This window comes from Gallinula chloropus, assembly GCF_964237585.1.
Source record: "Gallinula chloropus genome assembly, chromosome: 1".
NCBI lineage: Eukaryota > Metazoa > Chordata > Aves > Gruiformes > Rallidae > Gallinula > Gallinula chloropus.
Window position 1 is genome coordinate 42,571,152 of NC_140085.1, and position 22,064 is coordinate 42,593,215.

The 22,064-nt window shown below is 40.2% G+C and overlaps 1 protein-coding gene across 1 annotated transcript in view; it reads left to right on the forward strand.

Annotated features, from left to right (window-relative positions):
* The window catches only part of CPED1 (cadherin like and PC-esterase domain containing 1), a gene marked incomplete at both ends in the record, with an annotated part of 147,890 nt that overhangs the window by 64,381 nt on the left and 61,445 nt on the right, over nucleotides 1–22,064 (forward strand). Inside the window, 7 exons of the mRNA XM_084280067.1 lie at nucleotides 186–189; nucleotides 1,239–1,408; nucleotides 3,431–3,490; nucleotides 6,902–6,969; nucleotides 7,292–7,336; nucleotides 9,155–9,341; nucleotides 11,124–11,292. Of these exons, the coding sequence (XP_084136193.1) occupies nucleotides 186–189; nucleotides 1,239–1,408; nucleotides 3,431–3,490; nucleotides 6,902–6,969; nucleotides 7,292–7,336; nucleotides 9,155–9,341; nucleotides 11,124–11,292 (703 nt within the window). The remainder of the gene's footprint in view (nucleotides 1–185; nucleotides 190–1,238; nucleotides 1,409–3,430; nucleotides 3,491–6,901; nucleotides 6,970–7,291; nucleotides 7,337–9,154; nucleotides 9,342–11,123; nucleotides 11,293–22,064) is intronic.

Here is a 22,064-nt window from a genome sequence, read left to right on the forward strand (position 1 = left end):
CAAGCTGGCAACTAAGCTCTACGCAGCTGCTCACTCACTTCCCCCAGTGGGATGGGGGAGAGAATCAGAAGAGTAAAAGTGAGAAAACTCATGGGTTGCGATAAAGGCAGTTTAATGTGTAAAGCAAAAGCCACATGCACAGGCAAAGAAAGAGAAGGAATTAATTCCCCACTTACTGTGGGCAGGCAGGTATTCTGCCATCTTCAGGAAAGCAGGGCTCCATCACTTGTAATGGTTACTTGGGAAGACAAATGCCGTCACTCTGAACATCCTCCTCTTCCCCCAGCCTTATAAGCTAAGCATGATGTCATATAGTATGGGATATCTCTTTGGTCAGTTGTGGTCAGCTGTCCTGATCATTTTGTCTCCAAACGTTTTGTGCAACCCTAGTCTACCTGATGGCAGGGCAGTGTGGTCCAGCCTAAAAGTCCTTGTCTTGTAAGCACTGCTCAGCAGTATGGAAAACATCTGTGATTATCAACTCTGTTTCCAGCACAAATGCAAAATGTAGCCCTATAGTAGCTACTATGAAGAAATTCAACTCCTAACCAAAACCAGCACAGCAAGCTAAAGCAGAAACAGAGATCAAAAATAGAATGAAAGGAAAAAGAGGAAAATTATGTGAATAACTAATCAGTGTATAAGAAAACAGAATTCTAATTCAGCAAAGCGGGTATGAATGGGAGAACTGGAGATGGCACAACATTGAGATTATGACCGGAGAATACATATAGATGAAAAAGTGGCAAAACCCTCCAGGTGGAATATGTAATATGTCATCATCTTCACACTTCAAGTGAGTTCATTTTTGGAAAGCAACAGAGATGGAGGAATAACAGTCAGTGAATAGGCATGACAGTTAATGAGGAAAATTATGAGTATTGGGGAAATAAAAGATCTGCCACTGGTTCTGTTGTTCAGAAAGTGTGTGATAATCAGGCCTTCTTCTAGACCTCCTGGATGAGTATGGAGACTGAATACTGAGGAGGCTTTCTGAGGCATCATTGAGTTGCATAGGTCTGGAAGTCGAATCAGAGACAAAGGAGTTAGACTTCCATGTCAATACTAGCAATCCTGATTTGCAAGGCTGGGGAAAACAGTTGTTTTCTACACATGTGAAAGACCATTAATATAAATCCACCTGTATGATATATACATTGTCTTCTGATCCTTTCTTGTTCCTTTGCATTGTACAAAGTTCATAACATGGAGTCTCTAATCAATGTCTGTCTTCTCAGCTTTTCCCTTCAGCTGCACCCAAGATTCAAACTTTGCTGCGTGACCTTTATCACATGGTAGACCCAATGAGGCGGCTTGGTTCGGTCCTGACTCTGCATTGGTTGCTTTCCAGTTTACTTGAACAATTCCAGTTGATGACTAAAGAGGCACATACAAACCTTTCTGAATGGTAAGAATGATATTTTATGAAGCCTTTGGGAGTAGTTTCTTAAATATTAATTGCAGTAGCACCAGTGAGCATCATAAAACATAATCCTTTAGTAGATGTAATGCAATTGTGAAGAAGATCCATCACCCTGTCATGGTGCACTGTCAACCATTCTGCCATTAGAGTTGCAGCTAGCTTTCTACATAGGATGATTTTGGCCATTAGTATAGAGGATTCTAAGTTAAAAATTTAATTGAGGTAATTTTTTCTAAGAAATATGAGGTGAATAAAATAGGTTGTTTCTGAGCAATTGTAAACTCAAAATTAAGAGTGCCAACCAGGGTTAAGACCATCTTTTAATTTATTCACTAATTAGAAGCAAAACTGCAAAGAAAATACAAAATTTCAAATGAAGGTTCTTCCAAAAGGGATGAATACTTTTTAGTGGCTCTGAATTTCCTGTTCAACAAGAGAGAGATCAAAGAGCATCACACTCTGAGATCCTCATTATAACTGTTTTTGAAAAGCTGGGAAAATATTGTCATGACAATGTTGGATCCATTGAGCTTCTGTCAAGATATTTTAACTTTTAGAAGGAGGAAAGGAGGGAGAGAGAAAGGAAGGAAGAAAGGAAGAAAAGAAAAATGAGTAAGGAATGAATGAAGGGAAGGAGAAAAGTTGTGGTATACTATATGTTTTGTATAAAATTTATTAAAAATGTGTGTTCTGTACTCATTCTGTCCTGGCTAATGACACTCCATACATATGTATGCCATAGTTCTTTACTGACTAAAGCATAAATTATTTTGCTAGCAAGGGTTTGGGAAGGAAGGCAGATTAGAAAACGTGTGTGCTCAATTCCCCCGAGTCTCACGTAAGATGGGCAAATGACATTGTTTTGTACATTTTGTGGAGACGATACCATAGTGATTATATAAGGCATCTGTACAATTTCTTAAGCTTTAATTTTGTTCCTCATTGAACTGGGTGTGGCTTTCAGCAAGTCAATCGTCATCTGCATCTTTGTTTGCTTAGCTATAAAGTGGAGCTGATACTTTACCACTGTGCTAGGTAACTGTTTATTAGTGTTTTCAAAATAGACAGTTCCACGAATGTGCTAAGTATTATTGTTGTTCCTATGGGCCACCCCATGAAAAGTAACTCAAAGATGCAGCTGCTTGCATTCATGTGTAAGCCTTTGCCCTTTTGCCAAAATATTTAGGTTTGCATATCAAAGCATACCAGTCTTGAGCAGCTTTCTGTTCTAATCTAAGCTGTGCCACTCACGCACTTTGAGCAAGCCCCTTGGCCTCTTTTTTTCTTCCCCCCCCCCCCCCCCCCCCCCTTCAAGCTGAACTTTATTGTATGTGTATAAATAAGTAGAAGCACCATGACCTTTCTCTAGGGCATAGGCCAATCTGCTTCTTTGCACTGTATTTTTCTGCAGTGGCTAAGCTAATAACGCCATTCTGTTCGTTCCCTGTATAAAACCCCATGTGTTTTGACATTGCTAAATCATAATCTTCCACTCCTATAGCTACACGCATATGACGGTGATGCATGTGTCAGATATGCGTGTAATTATACTTAATTGCAAGGAAGAAAGAGCTTAGTAGAGCTCACTCCCCAAATAATTCAGGTATGCATTTTCTTTGAGCTTTGATTAATCTTTTTTGAGATTCCCAGCTTTGATGAGTTTGTATATCAGAACACTTTAATTTCTGCACTTAAGGCCAGATAGTTCAACTGATTTAACAGTTCTTATTTCTCTGGCTATGCAAAATTGGTATTTCCAGTTACAAAATTCAGTGATTTGCATAGCTGACTGTCAAACCAGACAAGCATAAATACTTGTGGGAAAAAAAAAAGGCTTCTGACTTAGTTCTTATACAGTTACACTGTTCACTGATCATGAATCCCTCCATGGGATGGAGACAGAATTTGAAGACAATTCCTGATGTACTTTTCTTAACTCATTTCATCTATATGACTGGTATTGAAACCTTAAATGGTATTAGTGAACTCTCTGAATTCCCTCCACAGGGGAAGTGAGAGGAACTCTAGAAACTCATCTCAAACTATGATGAAATGGTTACAGCCTAGGTGAGAATGTCAATCTCAGGTATATTGGTATAACATGACAAAGTTCTTTGCAGGTGATGGAGTGGTACTACCTAACACGTGCACTGAAATAAATTCTCTGCATAGTCTGTGCATTGTTTTTCAATGCTGTGCAGTTTCAACTTGTGATAAAACCAAGACATACATCATTACTGTCAGAATACGGACTATGAAGTACGGTGGCAAGTTAGTTTGGCTGTGTCAGACAGCAGAGTAGCATGGGAGAATCAGATTAGTGAGAAAGGCTAACCCTTTTCTATTTGCGTAAGACAAATGCAGCTCAATAAGGTTGCAGATGCTTTTATGAAATCAACAGATGTATTTGGAACAGTGTTACTTGTTTGCCCTATACAGTCCTCTGTTAGGTCAAAGTAGAAGCAGCAGCCCTCGAACTGAATTGGGATTGAAAGTAATTTCTTGGAAGTTTAACTTGGTCATGCTCATCACCTGGGCAGATTGAGAAACAAGCATCATTTGAACTATGAAGCAGAAGACAACAATCATGGATTTGCAATGGGAAGGAAGGAAGGAAGGAAGGAAGGAAGGAAGGAAGGAAGGAAGGAAGGAAGGAAGGAAGGAAGGAAGGAAGGAAGGAAGGAAGGAAGGAAGGAAGGAAGGAAGGAAGGAAGGAAGGAAGGAAGGAAGGAAGGAAGGAAGGAAGGAAGGAAGGAAGGAAGGAAGGAAGGAAGGAAGGAAGGAAGGAAGGAAGGAAGGAAGGAAGGAAGGAAGGAAGGAAGGAAGGAAGGAAGGAAGGAAGGAAGGAAGGAAGGAAGGAAGGAAGGAAGGAAGGAAGGAAGGAAGGAAGGAAGGAAGGAAGGAAGGAAGGAAGGAAGGAAGGAAGGAAGGAAGGAAGGAAGGAAGGAAGGAAGGAAGGAAGGAAGGAAGGAAGGAAGGAAGGAAGGAAGGAAGGAAGGAAGGAAGGAAGGAAGGAAGGAAGGAAGGAAGGAAGGAAGGAAGGAAAGGAAGGAAGGAAAGGAAGGGACAATTGTGATTAAGTGCCAGGAAACCAATCCCACTCTTGAGTGTTCAATACTGGATCTCTCTTTTGAAGATCAGCATAAGTTACTTTGTTCAATGACCCTAATTCCTTCATGAAAATTTTGTGACTAAAGCCAAGCAAATACTACAGAGAGCTCACACTGCCAATTAATCAAACAGAAAAAAATTGGTAGGAATCATGTTTCAGAAAATTACCACTGTGGCTCCTCATTTTCAAGAAAGACCTACAAAACATCATCTAAGTAATAAAAATCACAGCTCTACTAAATACTGAAATATAGTCTCAGTGTTGACTTTATGACCCATTAAAAATTGCACCATCTACAACTAGCAAATCCATCAAGGCCCCAAAAGACACCAGATATTTTCCTTTTATATTTTATTCTTACAAAAGATATTATCTATTTCTATACAACCTTCCTTGCTTATGTCTCTCATTTCTTAGACCATCAGAGCTACATTTATTCTTGCTGCTGTCAATCCTTTCGCTTGTTCATTTGCTGAATTAGAGAGATTCCTCAAGGACAGGCTCGCTGTCAATAGTTTGTAATATACACAGTGGGGATCTCTCAAAAGGTACATTCAGAAGCATGCCTTCACCTAGGGTACCTAACATTTAATCATTAGTTCCATTAGAGCTAATTGCAAAGTGTGCAGGCAATGAGCACATCTGCACTTAATAGCTCCTCAGAGATATTAAATAAATAAGGGGCCACTCATACAGACGAAGGTCCCTCCTTGAGCGTGTGAAGGAAAGTGCTCTGCAGAGCCCAGGATCTCAGGTGCTATCTGCCTGAGGAAGAGCTTCACCGCTACATCGTTCCTCAGTCTTGCTGGCTGCAAGCAGCTTGGACAAAGGAAAACTCAATGGTGCTGATGATATACAAGTCCAGTCTTCAGCAGAGATTAATACAATAATCTGAGTGTCTCTCTGTAATGTAATTTTAAAATATTAAAACTTGATACTCTGCTGTAATTAGTTGGACTTATACATCTCTTAATTTTTTATGATGATAATTGCCATCTCTTTACAGAACTGACGTGCAGATCATGCAGTCTCAGGGAGCTGGGCCTTTGCACTGGTGGTGCCTGCCACAATCCTGAGGTGTCCTCTAACTAAACAAACACCTGGCATTTCATAGAGTTAAGACATCTTGTTTCCACCTTACAACAGGGTGTGTGACTGGCCCAAGCAAAAAGAAATAGCAAAGGGAAAAATTGTATTTGACAGGCGTTAGCCATTACCTCGCTGACAGGCAGAAGGAGGGGTTGAAAATTACTTGTAACTTGGAAAACAAACTCTCTAACAGTTTAAGTACCTCCTTTAAAGGAGGTCATGAATGTGCATGAAATTAGGGCTGTGCAAGCTCAAAACTGCATATCCATGCACACACAGATGCACACAGATCTGCCACCTGCTTCTTTCCTTATCTCAGTGAGATAAAGCTGAATTCTGTTTTATTATTGGACAATTTGCTTTTTACCATGATTGACTTCGCTATTGCTTTCAGCAGCTTCTGCTGAAGCATTAGTGATGACTGATTGCCCAGAACAATATTGCCACCTACCTAGGCACAGACGGTGATTTTGTGTCTTTCAAAATCCAAACAGAATGGGCAGCAGTATCTGGGAAGAGGCTGCTTTATGAGGACTTTGATGGAAAACACTGGGAGGGAACCATGTGGAAGCTTCATGGCAAGCTTCATGGCATGCTAATGGACCTCTGAAAAGGTCTTATCAGCCAGAAATCCAGTGCATGGGTGGGAGAGAAAACCACTGCCTTTTTTATTTAAATGCTATATAAAAGAAAAAATCTGTGGAGTTGGTAGTATGGGCACTGCTACTGTGCTAATGAATTACTGCAACTGACTCCTCTTTTTGCATTGAGGATTTATATACATATTCTGTATGTTGATCATCTGGTTTGTTTTGAATTGAAACACATGGATGTTCCTTTATATAAATTCACACTAATCTCAACACAAATAGTCACTGTGACACAGGCCTAATTTATGTTTAAATCTTTTATAACAAAGTCTAGCTTTAACTTCAAATATATATATAAAAGCAGCACACAAACATTTCAGAGATACAGTTTGGGTTATTTTATTGTTGGCTATATCCACTCTTCCATTTCCCAGCAATTCAACAGTTTTGAAGTATATTTCTGCTTTGTTTTTTTTTTCATGTTAGATGCCACTGTTACTATTTGTTATGGAATGTGTGTTAATTTGGGCAACACTGATAATGCTGGGAACATGAATCCACAAGGATCATTTGCCTGTGGAGAATATTAAAATACCATGTGCTGTGCTTTATAGAAATATTTGAAAAAATGTTCCATGGATTCTGTTCCTTCCATTCATGTAAAAATGTCTGCTATCAAATTGACAGGAATTCTTCTGAAGAAAATGTGAGTCTGAGGCAGAACGTTCCTTCTGACTTCAGGAAGCATCATGAAGGTAAGGAATCGGAGTAAGACCTTTTATATATGGTATGTCTTTCCTGTTTGCACTACTTCCGATAACATGTATGATTTAGATTAGATTACATTGTTTAACAATCCATTTGGAAGCTCTTGGATTATTACATATCTGTATTAATTGTTCTACTGAACCAATGAACGCTGTTCATTATCCTAAAGCAGAGACTTCACACTGAAAAGAATAAAAGTACACTATGGGGTTTTTTTTAATAATTAACACAATGGGGATTCCTTCCCCTATGTGACTGTGTATTGGGTTTAGTGGAGAAATTCATTAGTTGTTTCTGTTTATCTTTCAGCATTGCATTATTCCAGTAGAATTAAAGAAAGACAATGCAGTTATGGTAAGTCAAGTTTTTTCTAGGACATTAAGGGGGAAGAAGAGAGATTTCTTGAACAAATTTATTGGGATTTACTACATAACCTTCCAGTGAATGGGGTGCCTGTGGGCTATTATATTAAATTGAAAAATAAAAAGGACTTTTAAGTAGCAAGAATGTTTATGCATAACTTAATAATTGGACTATTATGTTAAATAGTCCTCAAGTACAAAGTTAAACCTTGCTATGTGTGCATATTAATGTCAGTATTGAAGCACTCATTGATCCCTTGCTGCACTCTAATAGACTTTTGCTCCTTATTTCCAAGAACTTCAGCATACATTTGTTCTTGTGGAATAACCTTTAAACTTGTATGGAGTTTTATTAACCTTGTATAGAGCCAGGCTTCAGATCAGTGGTGGCATTTTAAAGAGCTGCTTAAGAGATGAAGAGTCTTTCTCAAATATCTGCTTGTAGGAATATTTATAGCATATTTAAAGTATATTTGTCTTTGGTGGGAGTGATGCTTTCTGCTGCTTTCTTCACTGACACATTATCTGAGAGGTCACTTTATAAACATGGAACAATTTCTTTGTGACAGAGAGGCTTTTCGACCCACTGAGATTCATTTCCCTTGTTACTGGTCTTAGAGTGCCTACAAAAACTCTTCATCATTTAGAGACCAGAAATGCTCCTGGACTGGCTGACTGGCATCACCATTCCAATTTAATCCGATTTTATTTTGAAAATGCCTCTTCATTTTTAAGCAAGCAGTGAGATGATAACCTGTAAATGATCTGGACAACTTCTATAATCATCTGAAAGATTTTTTACATACCTTTCGTATGTCAACTTATAGCCTCTATTCCCCTACAAATCCAGTCCGAATTCTGCTCTCCCACAGGAATAACTTCCTTTACTTTTTATCCATGCAAGAGAGTGCTGAAATTGTCATGTTTTGTTTCTCAAGGCAGATAACTTGAAGTGGAAAAGGCCCACATAGAAATGTTTGCATCCTTTATGACACTTTCAAGCCACAAGATTTTTGGTATATTACAGTAGAAGAGTTTAATGGCTGGTGTACTTTCTAAAGTGCTCAGTTTTAAACACATACTATATGGAGAGCAAATTTTGCATGTGTAATTATACTGTAAATCTGAATCAAATAGGTTGGATTAAAATATTTGTCGTAAGTGGGTTGCCAGCAAATAATTACTCTTATGAGTCATTTGGCAAACACTACAAAATAAAGGATACGTTTGAGCAAATAGGATTTGATTGTGGAGATTTCATACACAGGGAAGGAGCTGGAATTTGTTGATTTAGGAATTTTAATAAATCATTCTTCCAGCTGTACTGCAAATGACCCCACAAGTCTAGATATCTCCATGTGACTTGTTCTTATGAACAGTAAGAGAATGTCTAATTTATTTTGATTTTTTAATGGCAATTACACATGTACATAAACCCTGTACACAGGCTGGTACCTAAGTAGGTTATGAATTTTGCCCTAACTCTTCTTTAAGTGCCAGTTAACCAACTGGAGACAGGATCTCCCAGACCTAATCCTTGCATTTTCAAAGGCTTACTCAGACTTTGAGTTCTGTGACTCTGACTGGAGTCACTGGGCACTGAATGATTAAAATCCCTCCAGGGCCTGAAAATTTCTCTCAAGTATCTATGAAAACTCCATTAAGACCTTGCCACAGTACTGTCAGTCTCAGAGTGACCAGACATTAAGAATCTTGCCACTGTACATATTATCAATCTGCCAGAAGTTGCATGTTACTTGAAAATGTTCACACATTTCACATTTTTTTCTTTGATGCCTTCTTGGAACAGATAAAGATACCCTATCTCATATCAGGCAGATCTTCACCCGTCCACAGCTGGACTTGAATCCTCAGTTTAACCCAAAGATCAAGGAATACTATGCAGAAGTCCCATTTGACATTGTGACAGTGAAGATAGGAGCAGAGCCCTCTAACTGTCAATGCCAAGTACACCTTGATGAGAAGAAAGGACCAAGGTATGAGCAACTAAATATCAGTGTAAAAACTAAAAGTGTCCTTAAATTTGAAAATATGTGAGAATATTGCCGAATTGGTTCATATTTCCAAAAGCAGAAAATGCCTCTAGATTAGTCACAGGAAAGTTGGGGAAGTTCAACACTTAGAAATTTGAATTTATATGTCAATGTCCTGAAGTCAAGGGTAGTATGTTAGCAAATAGTAAATTAACTCTAGCTATATGGAGGGCACAGTTGTTAGCATCTTCCCCAGCTCCTCAAGTCACTCACAACATCAAAGCTGGGTGGGAACAGGCCATCATTACACTGCACACAGTAGGGCCGCAATGAATTGGAGCTTTTGCATCTGGCTGTTTATTCTGCACCATGGCTGAAGCTACTGACCCACTGGGCTTGGTCTCTCAACCAGCAGTCCGTTGGCGTGGGTCAGAGTAGGGCACCTGGGACCAAGGGAAGAAATAAGTTCAAATTTACTCATTCAGAGTGATCCATTTTCATCAGAATTCTATTGTAAGGGATTGTCATCAGCAAGAATTCCAGCTTATCTGATCTTTTAGAGAAGCGTAAGGCTGGAGGAGAGAGGGCAAAGTCGTCAGTAAACATCAGGTCTGAGCACTGACCCCAAAATGTCCATGATGTTTAATTGCTACTGTGATCCCTGGTACAGTTTTGATTTTCCCAACCAGCTCTCTCACAGACAGCATCACGTACCAGGGAATGTTCCCAACAGGCATTTTGGGCATGACCTGGTTTGGGATGTTGGGAGGGACAAAACCTGTTTATTTATCTGGGTCAGGTACCTCAGAACCAAGAACTGACCTATTTAATTAGCAGCCATCAGTAACAGGATAAAAGATGTCCTTGCTGACAGCTAGACATTTAAAAGGGAGGTCTCTTCCTTCCGCTTGGGAGGAAGCATCCATAACTCTTACGGAACTCACTTTGCTCCATGGCATGATGTGCCTATGCAACATGCAGTCTTTTGACTGACTGTGAAGCAGATACTTTGATGTGGAATGTCTGCTAATAACCAGACAGTCTGTAGAGTTGTTACTGATCTAATGCCCAATATGTTTGCTATATTTTCAGTAAGAAATCAGTCTTGATTTATCATTTCAAAAGAAGTTCGCCCAAAATTAATCTACCCAACTTTTTAGTGTTTTCATGTTAATCTCCTTGGCAGTCAACACAGGCACATGTGAAAGGCTAAAGAGACTTGTTCTTTGTAAAAGGAGAACAGGCTAGCACTATGTTCTTCACACTGAAAAGTAAAAGCCCTGCATGTGCAGGTTCTGTCTTTCAGTATTTCTCATTTCCCTGCCAAGGGAAGAAGAGCACAGTCCAGCTTTGCTCTTGTCTATCATTCTGAGCAGTTTGTCTGGGACTCCATCACATTTGGCTAGTGCACAATTTCAACAGCTAACTGGCACCTCTCCTCTTGTTTGTCTCCCTATCAACTTCACCATGAGCTTGGACCTGCCAAGAATTATTGTCCCTAGTGACTTCATTCACAGGATTCATGTCAGAATTGTTGCCAGTGCCACCGAAGCTCTTTTCACTGTTTCTCCACTGGTATTTTGTCTTCCTGAAAGAACTGTAAATTGTTTTTACAAATGTTATTTTACACCAGTTTTTATTTAAAATCATATGTATTGTGTAGGAGAAAGAAAATGTTAGAAATAGAAGCCTCAAGGAGCAAGTAAAATTTGGCTGCTGTAGACAAAGCAGTGTAAATCTGTTCCTTTTGTATTTATTCCACTTCTTTCCTGTTTTGCCTTGCAGCATTGCTAACTACCCACTTGGCCTTGGATTGAACAAAATCGTTGTTCTTGTAACAGATGATTCACAGCCCAGACCTCAAGTTGTAAGCAGCTACAAAATCACAATTTATAGAGAGGACCGCCCTAGTCTCCCTTTGTTTGATGACTATATGATGTGTGGGTTTGTGCAGGTATTGTTTCTATTTTCTTTTGCTCTGCAAATTAATAGTGAATTGAACTGTTTTCTGTTCATACACTGGTATAAATTAGGGTACATGGGCCAAAGCTGTGGTAGAGTCAGTTTTGGTGAGATTAGATGAGTCCTAAATGCTGTAATTGTATGAAATACACTGTTTACAGAACTTTTTGGCCACGAAAAGTAAGATCCATTTCAGTTACCATGCATTTGAGAAGTCCAGGTTAAACCATCCTTAGTTTCATCAGACAAACCATACCCATCAGAGAGCTGTTTGCTTGTGAGAGGACAGTCCCTCAGTACCATGCAGTGAAGCAGACTGCAGTTTTGAAAACTATCTATCTATGACGTTGGAACCATGGGCATTCTTTTACCAGGAAAGATATTTATGATGATGGTGTGTTTGTCACTCTTCAGCAAACTCCATGGAAAAAACTCACTGATGTTTCCAAAGGAAGGGATTGTTGCCGCTTAGGTCACATTTGTCTGAACGTAATTCTGGGGATGCTAATAAATTACTCCCAACAAATAACAATCCTTAGGAAGCAGTAGGTCTCTTGAATGAAAAAAAGGGTGGAAAAAAGGGTTACAGTCTGTCCCATAGGGCTTAGGATGGGGTTTGGGGGAAAAAAGAGGCCTCTGGCTCTAAGACACTAAGTTGGAAGTAAGATAATGAAAAAAAGGAACAGTGAAGATTTCAGTTAGTGAAACTATGATATTTTTCCTAAGATAGCAAACCTGAGATGCAGGCTGGAGCAGAGCTGTTTGTATTCTGGAGTTTGAGGATGAAAAGTTGGTATTTGATGTGGTGGGCAAAGATAGGCCAGTCAGTTTAAAGAGGGAAGCAACATGATAAATCATAAGCAAGGGCAGTGCTTTTTTCTGTGAGGTTTTAGACAGGTTAAAAGGTTTGGTGGATTCCTTCTAAATATTACAGCCTCCAGGAGGTATATATTTCATTGTAATTAATTTTGCAACCCAGAAGCAGGATTTTCAAAAACATAGACTTGAAAGTGTCATCTGTATCCATGTCAAATGTATAATCCTATTTTATTTATCTTCCTTATGAAGATTTTTATATATACTTTCCATGAAGCTTACTTCCCTTCTCTGGTTCCTTTCTGTATATTGCAGAAGAGTTTGGGAGCCCAGGATAGGAGAAGACAGAGCATTTTACATGATGGGATAAATGACGAGGGGATTGGTTGGTTGGCTGGTTGGTTGGTTGGTTGGTTGGTTGGTTGGTTGGTTGGTATTTTTGTGGAGAAATAAGCACAGGGGCTTACAACAGGAGCCAAAGAGATTATAAACGTTGATAGTAAATTGCATGTTGACCATAATTATCAATCTGCAAATCAGAAGTCTCAGAAAAAATACATGTAGTAGTGATAGCCTACTGACTGCTGATCTGAATAGCTGATTCTGGTGCTGCCTGGCACCCTACCTATTTGCTGTTTCTTACACATATCTTACAAGCTCAAAAGGTCAAGGATCATTTTCTTGCTCTTTGTACTGGCTCAGCACTAGATCTGGTAGTCACTACAGTAATACAGACAGGTATAAAAACATATAATACCTAAGATTTAATTCAGATATACAGCAATTATTCTGACACGTTAGGTGTGAATTAATATGATGAGGAGAGCAGCAATAGGTTGAACAGGTGTTAAACAACTAGGAAAGCCAGGCGTATACCCAGCTGCATCAAAACCAGCCTGACCAGCAGCCCAAGGGAGGTCATTCTGCCCCATCTGGTGAGGCCCCACCTGGAGTGCTGAATCCAGGTCTGGGGTCCCCACTAAAAGTAAGATATGGAGCTGTTGGAGCAAGTCCAGAGGAAGACCAAAAAGATGATCAGAGGGCTGGAGCACCTCTTCTATGAAGACAGGCTGAGAGAGTTTGGCCTTGTTAAGCCTGGAGAAGAGAAGGCTCCGGGGAGACCTTATAGCAGCCTTCCAGTAACTGAAGAAGGCCTACAGGAAAGCTGGAGAGGGACACTTTATGAAGGGGTGTAGAGATACAACAAGGGTAGTGGCCTTAAGCTGAAAGAGGGTAGCTTTTTATCAGATATTAGGAAGAAATTCGTTACTATGAGGGTGGTGAGACACTGGAACAGGTTACCCAGAGCAGCTGTGGCTGCCCCCTCCCTGGAAGTGTTCAAGTCCAGGTTGGATGGGGCTTTGAGCAAGCTGGTCTAGTGGAGGATGACCGTGCCCATGACAGGGGGGGTTGGAACTTGATCATTAAGGTCTCTTCCAACCCAAAACCATTCTGTGATTCTGTGAAAACACACTGTCTGGGAAGATGTGAGGAAACTCCTTGTCACCCAATTTAAGGCATGTATCTGGATATAGGAAGAGGAATTCAGCCTCATACATGTCCTCCCACACTAGAATTTACACTGTTGTTAATGTTTTATCATAGCATTTATGAGACTGAGTATGAGTCTTTGAAGCACTGTGAAGGCAGAGATCTAGGATGATAAAAATGAGATGTGTTTTAGAAGTTTCTTTTGATTGAGCTCGGTTTTCTGCTCATCTGTGAATAACTGCTCTCTAATTAATATAATTGTTCAGACCTAGGGAGGACTTCAGGAGTTTAGAGTGAAAATGAGATGAAAAGCATTCTTGTGGTATCTAATGAGGGCTGGGAAGATACAGTAGGAGATTCTAAAACAACATTTTTTTAAATATGTTAAGGGCAAACTTATCAGAGAGTACATTTCAAAAACAAACAAAGGCTGGAGCTAGAGATAGAAATGGCATTCTAAACCACTCCAAAGCCTGCATTTTTTCCCCCTTTTCCTTATTTGCTGGAAGATAATTTATTAACTTTTGCTTAGAGTGATGGTTTCTATCAATACAAAGCTCAGGTCTTAAATAGCGTATTTACATTCTGCTTTTCATACCAGAGAACATTATGCACTCTTGCAGGGTGGGTTAATACACCCTGATCAGTGGCATGAAAGCTTGTTCTCTTAGTAACAAGACACCTGTTTTAGTAGCAAAAGGATAAATGCAGTGTGAACTGATGGAGTCTCCTTTGGACAGTTGACTAGGCACGACTGGGATCATGCATGGGGAGAGAAAGGTCATGGATAGTAGTGTGGTCTTTCTCACAGAAGGCTTCAGCTAAGATTCAAATCCAGTGAATTTTTTTCCTGACTTTCTTTTATGTTTAATCCCATTAGGATATTCAGGTTTCACTGCAAAATGATACTATGAGGAAGGTTACAATAAAAAGACAGAGTGTGGGATGTTGTTTCCAGTCTTCTGACAATTCTCATGCAGTTGAATAATCCTGGATTAATTTCAAGGATATTGAATTAAAAAGTGTATGGTTCCAAGCCTTGCAGCCCCTAAAAGGGAAAAAATATTTTCCTCTCTACTTTTTGATAGCAGCTACAATATCCTCATTAAAACCAAATTAGTAGGGGATAAACCGTGGCGTCACCATAGCACCTTCAGGACCTTTGGTTGCCCTTCATTATGTGTTCTGTATTCTGACAGTATTCCTTGAACTGCAGGTAGAGAGGTTATTGGTTTGTGCTTCAACTTAATTTTGTGTAATTATCGATAATACTCAAAGTAAGTGTCCTTGAGAGAAGCGGTGCCATTTCACTATCACCTGTGAAGCTGTGATAACAAGATAGGCAGAATACAAAGCAAGCAGCAAAAACCAGTGAGCTCTTAAGACAGCAGTATCAGCGTTACCCTCAAGTGAAGGATCCCAGACTACGTACACACTGTCATAAAGAACAAAATATTTTGTTCGGTCTTGCAGGGCCCATTGTCTTGAAAATGCAAACAGATTTATCTATGCTTTGCTTAAAATGTGTTGCTACCTCTTTATTGTTAATCTTTGTTTAGCTGCAGTTGCGAGAAGTAACTGGTGGTGTGCTTAGGGAACCTTGTTTCACACTGGTAACTTTTGTACCTACAGTGTCTTGCTGCCACAGGGGGTCTTGGGGGGGTGTGGTGTATTATTTATATTTTTATTTTAGTAATACAGTTGTTTATTTGGTTTTGCATTTGCATTGTGAGTAATGGATAGCTAACACTGTGTTTTATAGCCACCCAGTGTATGTGTTTGTCTGGGTGTTCGCACAAAACATGAAAAAATACTTCCCAGAATGACCTCAATGCTGTTGCCTGAGGCTCTGGCTTTCTCAGGTCTGAGAGGACCGCTTGAATAACTTCCCTGATTTTTATAGAACACCTTATTTTTAAGTACTATTATCTCTAATATAATAATAATAAACCCTTTTATCATATGTGTTTGCAAGAGCCCAGATAGCTTAAGGATTCCTGTGGAGTCAATAATGAGACACTGGTATCGCATTGCTGACTGTGCAACATCAAATGGCTGCAGTGCAGCTGGCAACAAGATGCCCACAACAAGGCGTTGATTTCTCTTCCTGTCTGCTCAACTTCTGTTGATGAAAAAGCAATTAAGGCCTAGGCCTAATATAATAGCTACATTTAACTATACTGTACTCTTTGAGATATGGAGATGAGAAAATCGTTCAGAAAGGAAGAAGCCTTTAAAAAAATAAAAGTTAATTTTGTTGTTGTTTTTATGAAAGGTATGAGAACACTTTCCTTTTTTAGCTCTATCTATACAGTTCCCAAGGACATGAAATGTTTTTACTTCATTCTAAACTGTGTGCTATTACAATTACAATGCTTTTCACACCAGATAGTATATGTAAAAACTGTAAATTGTAGAAAAATGAATTATCCTTTGCCTAGTGCTGTCATGCAAAGATTTCAGAGAACCTTGTAAATATTAAATAATGTCCATAAAATATAAATAATAAAAAGGCAAAGGCTTAGAAAGAAACAAAGAACTTGTCCAGGTGGCCAAGAAGGCCAGTGGCATCCTGTCCTGTAGTAGGAATAGTGTTGTGAGTAGGACTAGGGAATAATTGTTCCTCTGTATTCAGCACTGGTGAGGCCCCATCTTGAGTACTGTGTTCAGTTTTGGGCCCCTTGCTAGAGAAAAGATGTTGAGGTGGTGGAGCTTGTCCAGACAAGGGTGATGAGGCTGGTAAACGTAGGAAGTTCTGCACCGATATGTGGAAGAACTTTTACCCAATGAGGGTGACAGAGGACTGGGACAGGCTGCCAAGGGGGGTTGTGGAGTCTCCTTCTCTGGAGATATTCAAGACCCATCTGGATGCCTACCTGTGTGACCTGCTCTAAGGAACCTACTTTGGCAGGGGGGTTGAACTTGCCAATCTCTGGAGGTCCCTTCCAACCCCTGCAATTCTGTGATTCTGAGGGGACTGGAGAATACATGTCATGAAGAGTGGTTGAGAAAACTGGGGTTGTTTAGTCTGGAGAAGAGGAGGCTGAGGGGAGACGTAATTGCTCTCTGCACCTACCTGAAAGGAGGCTGTAGAGAGGCAGGGGCTGACATTTTCTCTCTAGTGACAAATGATCAGACAAGAGGAAATGGTGTCAAGTTGTGCTAGGGGAGGTTTAGGTTGGATATTTAAAAAAACTTCTTCACAGAGAGGGTTGTTAGGCATTGGAACAGGCTGCCCAGAGCACTCTCTGCGTGAAGTCACCAGCCCTGCAGATGTTCAGAAGATGGTTAGATGTGGTGCTGAGGGACATGGTTCAGTAGTGGATGGCAGGTTAGGGTGATGGTTGGACTTTATGATCTAAAGGATCCTTTCCAACTAAGATAATTCTAAGATTCTATGATCCTATAGGACAGGCTTGAAGCACACTGGCCTCTTCTGTATTTCCCAATAGCTGCAGTAGATTGAGTGTGACCCCTTATTACAATCCACCCATTTCTTCTGTCCTGAGGACACTAAAGATGCATGATGTGCAGGCTCTCAGGTTTCACAGTGCTTCTTGTAGCAGCAGCTAACCTTCTTGGCAGTTCTGGGGTTGAGTGTCTTGCTTGGAAACATACGGAAAGTGCATCTCCTCAACTGAATATACATCTTAATTGTATCACGACCAGATTGTATCTTATCTGTAAAGTTACCTTCCCTTTCAGAGAACAAAAGAATATCCATTATAGGAGCAATCATGCATTGCATTCTTTGGTCTTCTCAGATCTAGAGCTGGTAAGAACTTTTTTCAGTGCTTTTGAATTTTTCCCAAAAAACCAGAAATGCCACAAATTTTAAAAAATGTTTGGGTCCTTTCTCCCCCCACCCCATTATTTTTAAAGCTTTCTGATTATGGAAAAAAATGTAAAGAAAAGCATATGCTTTCTTCAAAAGGAAATGTTTTAATTCAAAGAGGGCTCTTTGATTAAAAGATATTAAAATTTTAAATTTATATTGGCATAACTGCTGTGTTAGAGATTTTAGCTATTGAGCAGTCCAGAGTACTAACTCTGTTTTGAGGGAGGGAGTGGCTGGGACAAGCAAAAAGCTCAATCATTATTAGATCCTAACTAACTCAAGCTTATACTTCAAATTTTCTTTAGAAACACTGGTGAGAGCATAGTATGACAGTAATTTTTTCCAGGAGCAATGCCAACTTAAGCATCCTTCTCCCTGCCCGCAGCTACTCATGAACCAGATGGGAGAAGATTTGTTTTGTTTTGTTTTGGGGTTGGTTTTTATTTTAACGGACTAGTTTTTTGATAAGGGTCCCAATCTCTCTGTCTTGACACAAGGGAAGGTGTAGGTGTAGAGGCAGGAATTAGCAGCTGGGCACATAAGAGTGGTAGTGGGTGCTGTTTAAGGCAACTTTTGCTTTCTCTGTGAAAGGAGTTCAAATAAATACTGTGTTTAAAGCACTTGCAAGTGAATAGTGACGGCTGCACAAAGAAAACCCAAGACCTGGTTTTAAATAAACAGGGGCTTTATGTCCAGAAATTGTAGAAGTGATTTATGGGTGAAAACACACAGAACACTAGAAATATACTAGAACCACACAAAGTACTGGAAGTAAATTTGCACTGGTATTATTCTACTAAATAAAGCCTAAATTATTTTGGGGGTTGTGTCTTGCAACCTGCTTGCCAAGGAAGGTAGCACAGTGTTCAGGTAACCTTGAGGATCAAACGTGTAGCAAACTGAGTACACGGTTAAATTGGAGGCATTTCAGATGAAAGCCACAAAACATGTAGAGAGGTGGCACAGAGACTGCTGTGGGAAAAGAGGGGAGGGCTTGTGTCTTCAATTGCTGTATGTCAACATGGTTCAGTTAACTTCAGGGGAGCGATTCCAAATTAACACTGATGGAGTACCTGTCCTGATAGAAACATATGGCAGAATTCTCTTCCTTTGTATGTGCCAGGCAATGTTAGTGTCCAAATTCACTTGCATAAAACTGCTGAAATTGATAGATATTTTCTTAAATATTTATGGTCAAACTGCAGCTTGGGAAAACCTAAAAACTGTTTGAAGGGGTTCTAAAGTATTTAAAGATCAAGGGATGTAGAATCACCATTCACTGTAAGTATAAATTGAACAAACTCCTTAATCTAACAATGCAATTTAATGCTGCTAAACAGTGTGTTTATGATGGTATAAAGTTAGTATAAAGTTAGAGGTGTCAATAATAAATACATTGAGCTAATTTGTAAGCGGAGGGTTAAATTTCTATCTGTGTCTCAGAACAAAATATTTTGTTAAATCAGCATATTCTGGCTTTGTCAACATCTCTGCCACTGGGGAGACAATGTTTGCCACGTTTTCCTAATTACAAGAAAACCTTTGTGATGATTTAAGGCGTTGCTTTATAGATGATTCAGAGGAACAATTAACCATTATGATGGACCTTTGCTAGGGCTGTGCTGTTCTGTGCTGAACCACTTTTGGATCTCAGCGTCACAGATGTAGCTGGCTGTTAGGCTGGTATTTCAGGCAGTGGCCAGTGTCTGCTGCTTTAAGGAAAGGTCTCAAAAGGTCAACAGCACAGATCTAGCCTTTTTTTGGGGAATTAATTAGCACTCTAGGTTTTCCCTAGAAATCAAACATGCATCTTTCACCTGCATGGTTGACTTCATACATAGTCTGCAGTATCATCTGGCAATCACGGGTTCTCACAATCACTGTTCACCATCAGACATCTGCTGGACTCTGAACAGGCCATAGAGAGAAAATGGGCACAACTAGGTCATAAGGTGGGAAGAAACTGAAAGAACAACTTTGGCTGTGCTTCTACTTGGGCATCTCTTTCTCTAAGCATGGAATGAAGTTTGCTTTACAGTTTCATCCTGTATCTCCAGCAGGCTGTGCCTGACTAGGACCATCATCATCTTACTCTCCAGTATTTTGGAGGTACCATGTCACAGAGCCCAAACTTTGAGGCGCAACCCCATCTTGGGTCCAACTGCCTGGAGAAAAGCATATAGTCTTCATGTCAGCCCTAACTTTATGTAAGTTGTGCTTCGCCTTCTCTGTATATCTAAGTTTCCTGTTTAACATGTGATGCAAGATATCAGATACCAGATATCCTGGAGGAAACATCTCCAGAAGTATCAGGCAGAGACTGAAAAAAGGGGGTATTTCCTTGCAGCAGCTACATTTGTCATTATTATGATACATTGTACATGTGAAATGGCGTGTTACACAGATTGCTGATGGATAACTTGCCACCAGTGCTTTAAGGCAATCCATGTGAATGCTGATTCAGTGATTCAACGTCTTAAGCCAATAATGACTGAGATGACACCAATGAACTTATTTTGTTTATAATCACTAGCCAGAGGAAATATTAGATTGCTACAATAATTAGCCCCTGAAGAGAAACAATTTTTTAGGCAGCTTTCAGCCTTCATTTTTCCTACGCTCCCTTTTCTTGGGCAGCACTCTTGTAGTTAAGAAGTTCTTAAATCAGGAATGATATCATTCTTCATCACCACTGAATTTATTGATCCCAGACAGTGTTGTTTGTAACACCTCCTATCTCAGTAATGGATAAATTAGTATCTCCTCCCCTCTTTTTCTGTCTTCTCCGTTTTCAGGTTAGCACAGTCTTACTAAGGACATCTCACCATCCTAAGACATTCAGGTGACTTCTGATTTAAAGGGTTACTTTGCTATTATGCTGCCAAAGAAAATTGTCATTATTGTACCATTATGAGGAACAAAAACATAAAAAAAATAAGCCTCAACACTCTGACAGAGCAATTCCATTCCTTTGTGTGTTCAAGCTGTTCTCCCCCTTCACACAATTACTTATGTCATCCCATTGGCGTGCATGACACATTAAAGATACAGGAGATAGAGATCTGCCCAGGATCTAGCCAAGCAGAAACTCATAACTGCGTGACTAAAAGTGTTAGGGAGTCAAATTATGACCCATAAAATTGTAACCAGTGAACAAGATCCCACCCACCCTAGTAGGGTGTATGATTGGACATTTCAGCCTGACAGATGCCTTGCAATGCCTGCTCCCTAGGGTGCTGCAGGTGGGGGAGATGCTGAGGCATATGCAGTGCTGTGGATGCAGATTCTGCAGATACAGTGCCATCTCTGAGAACATTGAGGACTACCAGTACAGACTGGACTGGACTTGGGTTTTTCTGATTCCTTGCCTTTAACCACAGGGTTGAAATGTCTTTTTAAATAATTGCAGTGAACCGTTGTGGGAGGTTGTGAAAGGAGACAGACAACAGTAAACACTGGGTAGGCAATTCAGCTTGTGGGTGAATACTGTTCTCTGGAAAACCTTCTCAAAAAAGCTGTTTTTATACAATTCTTGATAGCTATGGAGGTTTTGTTTGTGTTATCAGGCAATCATCCCAGACATCTAGAACAGATTTTCACTTAAGCTCCTTTTTTGCTCTTATTTTGCATGATTTCAGTATAAAACAGGCTCAGTAACACCACTGGAATCAATTACATTTTGCTAAAAAACTGGTAGCAGTAACTTCTGCAGAACACTCCACAGAGCACAGACTTCATTCTAGTGTTATTCTTGTTTCCTTTCCCTGCCCCTCCAAAGCAATTCCTCCATGCATTTCTGCATCACAACAGCTTGGGCAGGAGAGGTACAGCTCGATGGACTGATGGTTGGAGCCCTTTAGGGAAGAGAGGGAGCCATGAATCAGAATCACAGAATCACTAGGTTTGAAAAGACCTTTAAGATCATCGAGTCCAACTGTTCCTGTCCTGTGCTAAACCATATCTCTAAGTACCTCATCTACCTGTCTTTTAAACACATCCAGGGATGGTGATTCAACCATCTCCCTGTTCCACGTCCTGACAACTCTTTAGGTGAAGAATTTTTTCCTGACATCTAATCTGAATCTGCCCTGGTGCTGCTTTGTGCCATTTCCCCTTGTCCAATCTCCTGTCACCTGGCTGAAGAGACCATTGCCCACCTCTCTACAGCCTCCTTTCAGGTACTTGTAGGCAGTGATAAGAATCCCCTCAGCCCAAGCCAAGCCTAAAGGCTGAGTGCCTGAGGGATGCTGACCATGCTGATTCTGCCTGACTGCAGAAAGCTTGGCTTGGTCTGGCTGGCCCTCCCTGCAAGAGGGTATCACTGGAGGCGGGCTCTGGGCAGAGGCAGCTCCCAGCTCACAGCACTGGGATGGGTGCACATGATATGTACCCAGTGTGCTATAGTAATGACTATGGGCTGGCCCTGAGTACCCTACTCCCCGGGCATTGGAGAGCACCGATTCACTTTAGGAAGGCACCTGAGATTTCTGGAGAGAAGCAGATCGTTCACTCAGGGACTCTCAGTAACTTTAGCAGCTGTTGTTTTCCCTTGATTTCACAGGCAACATGGCTTAGACCATCTCAATAACCCTGGTGGGCCAAGATCTTGCTTTTCTGGC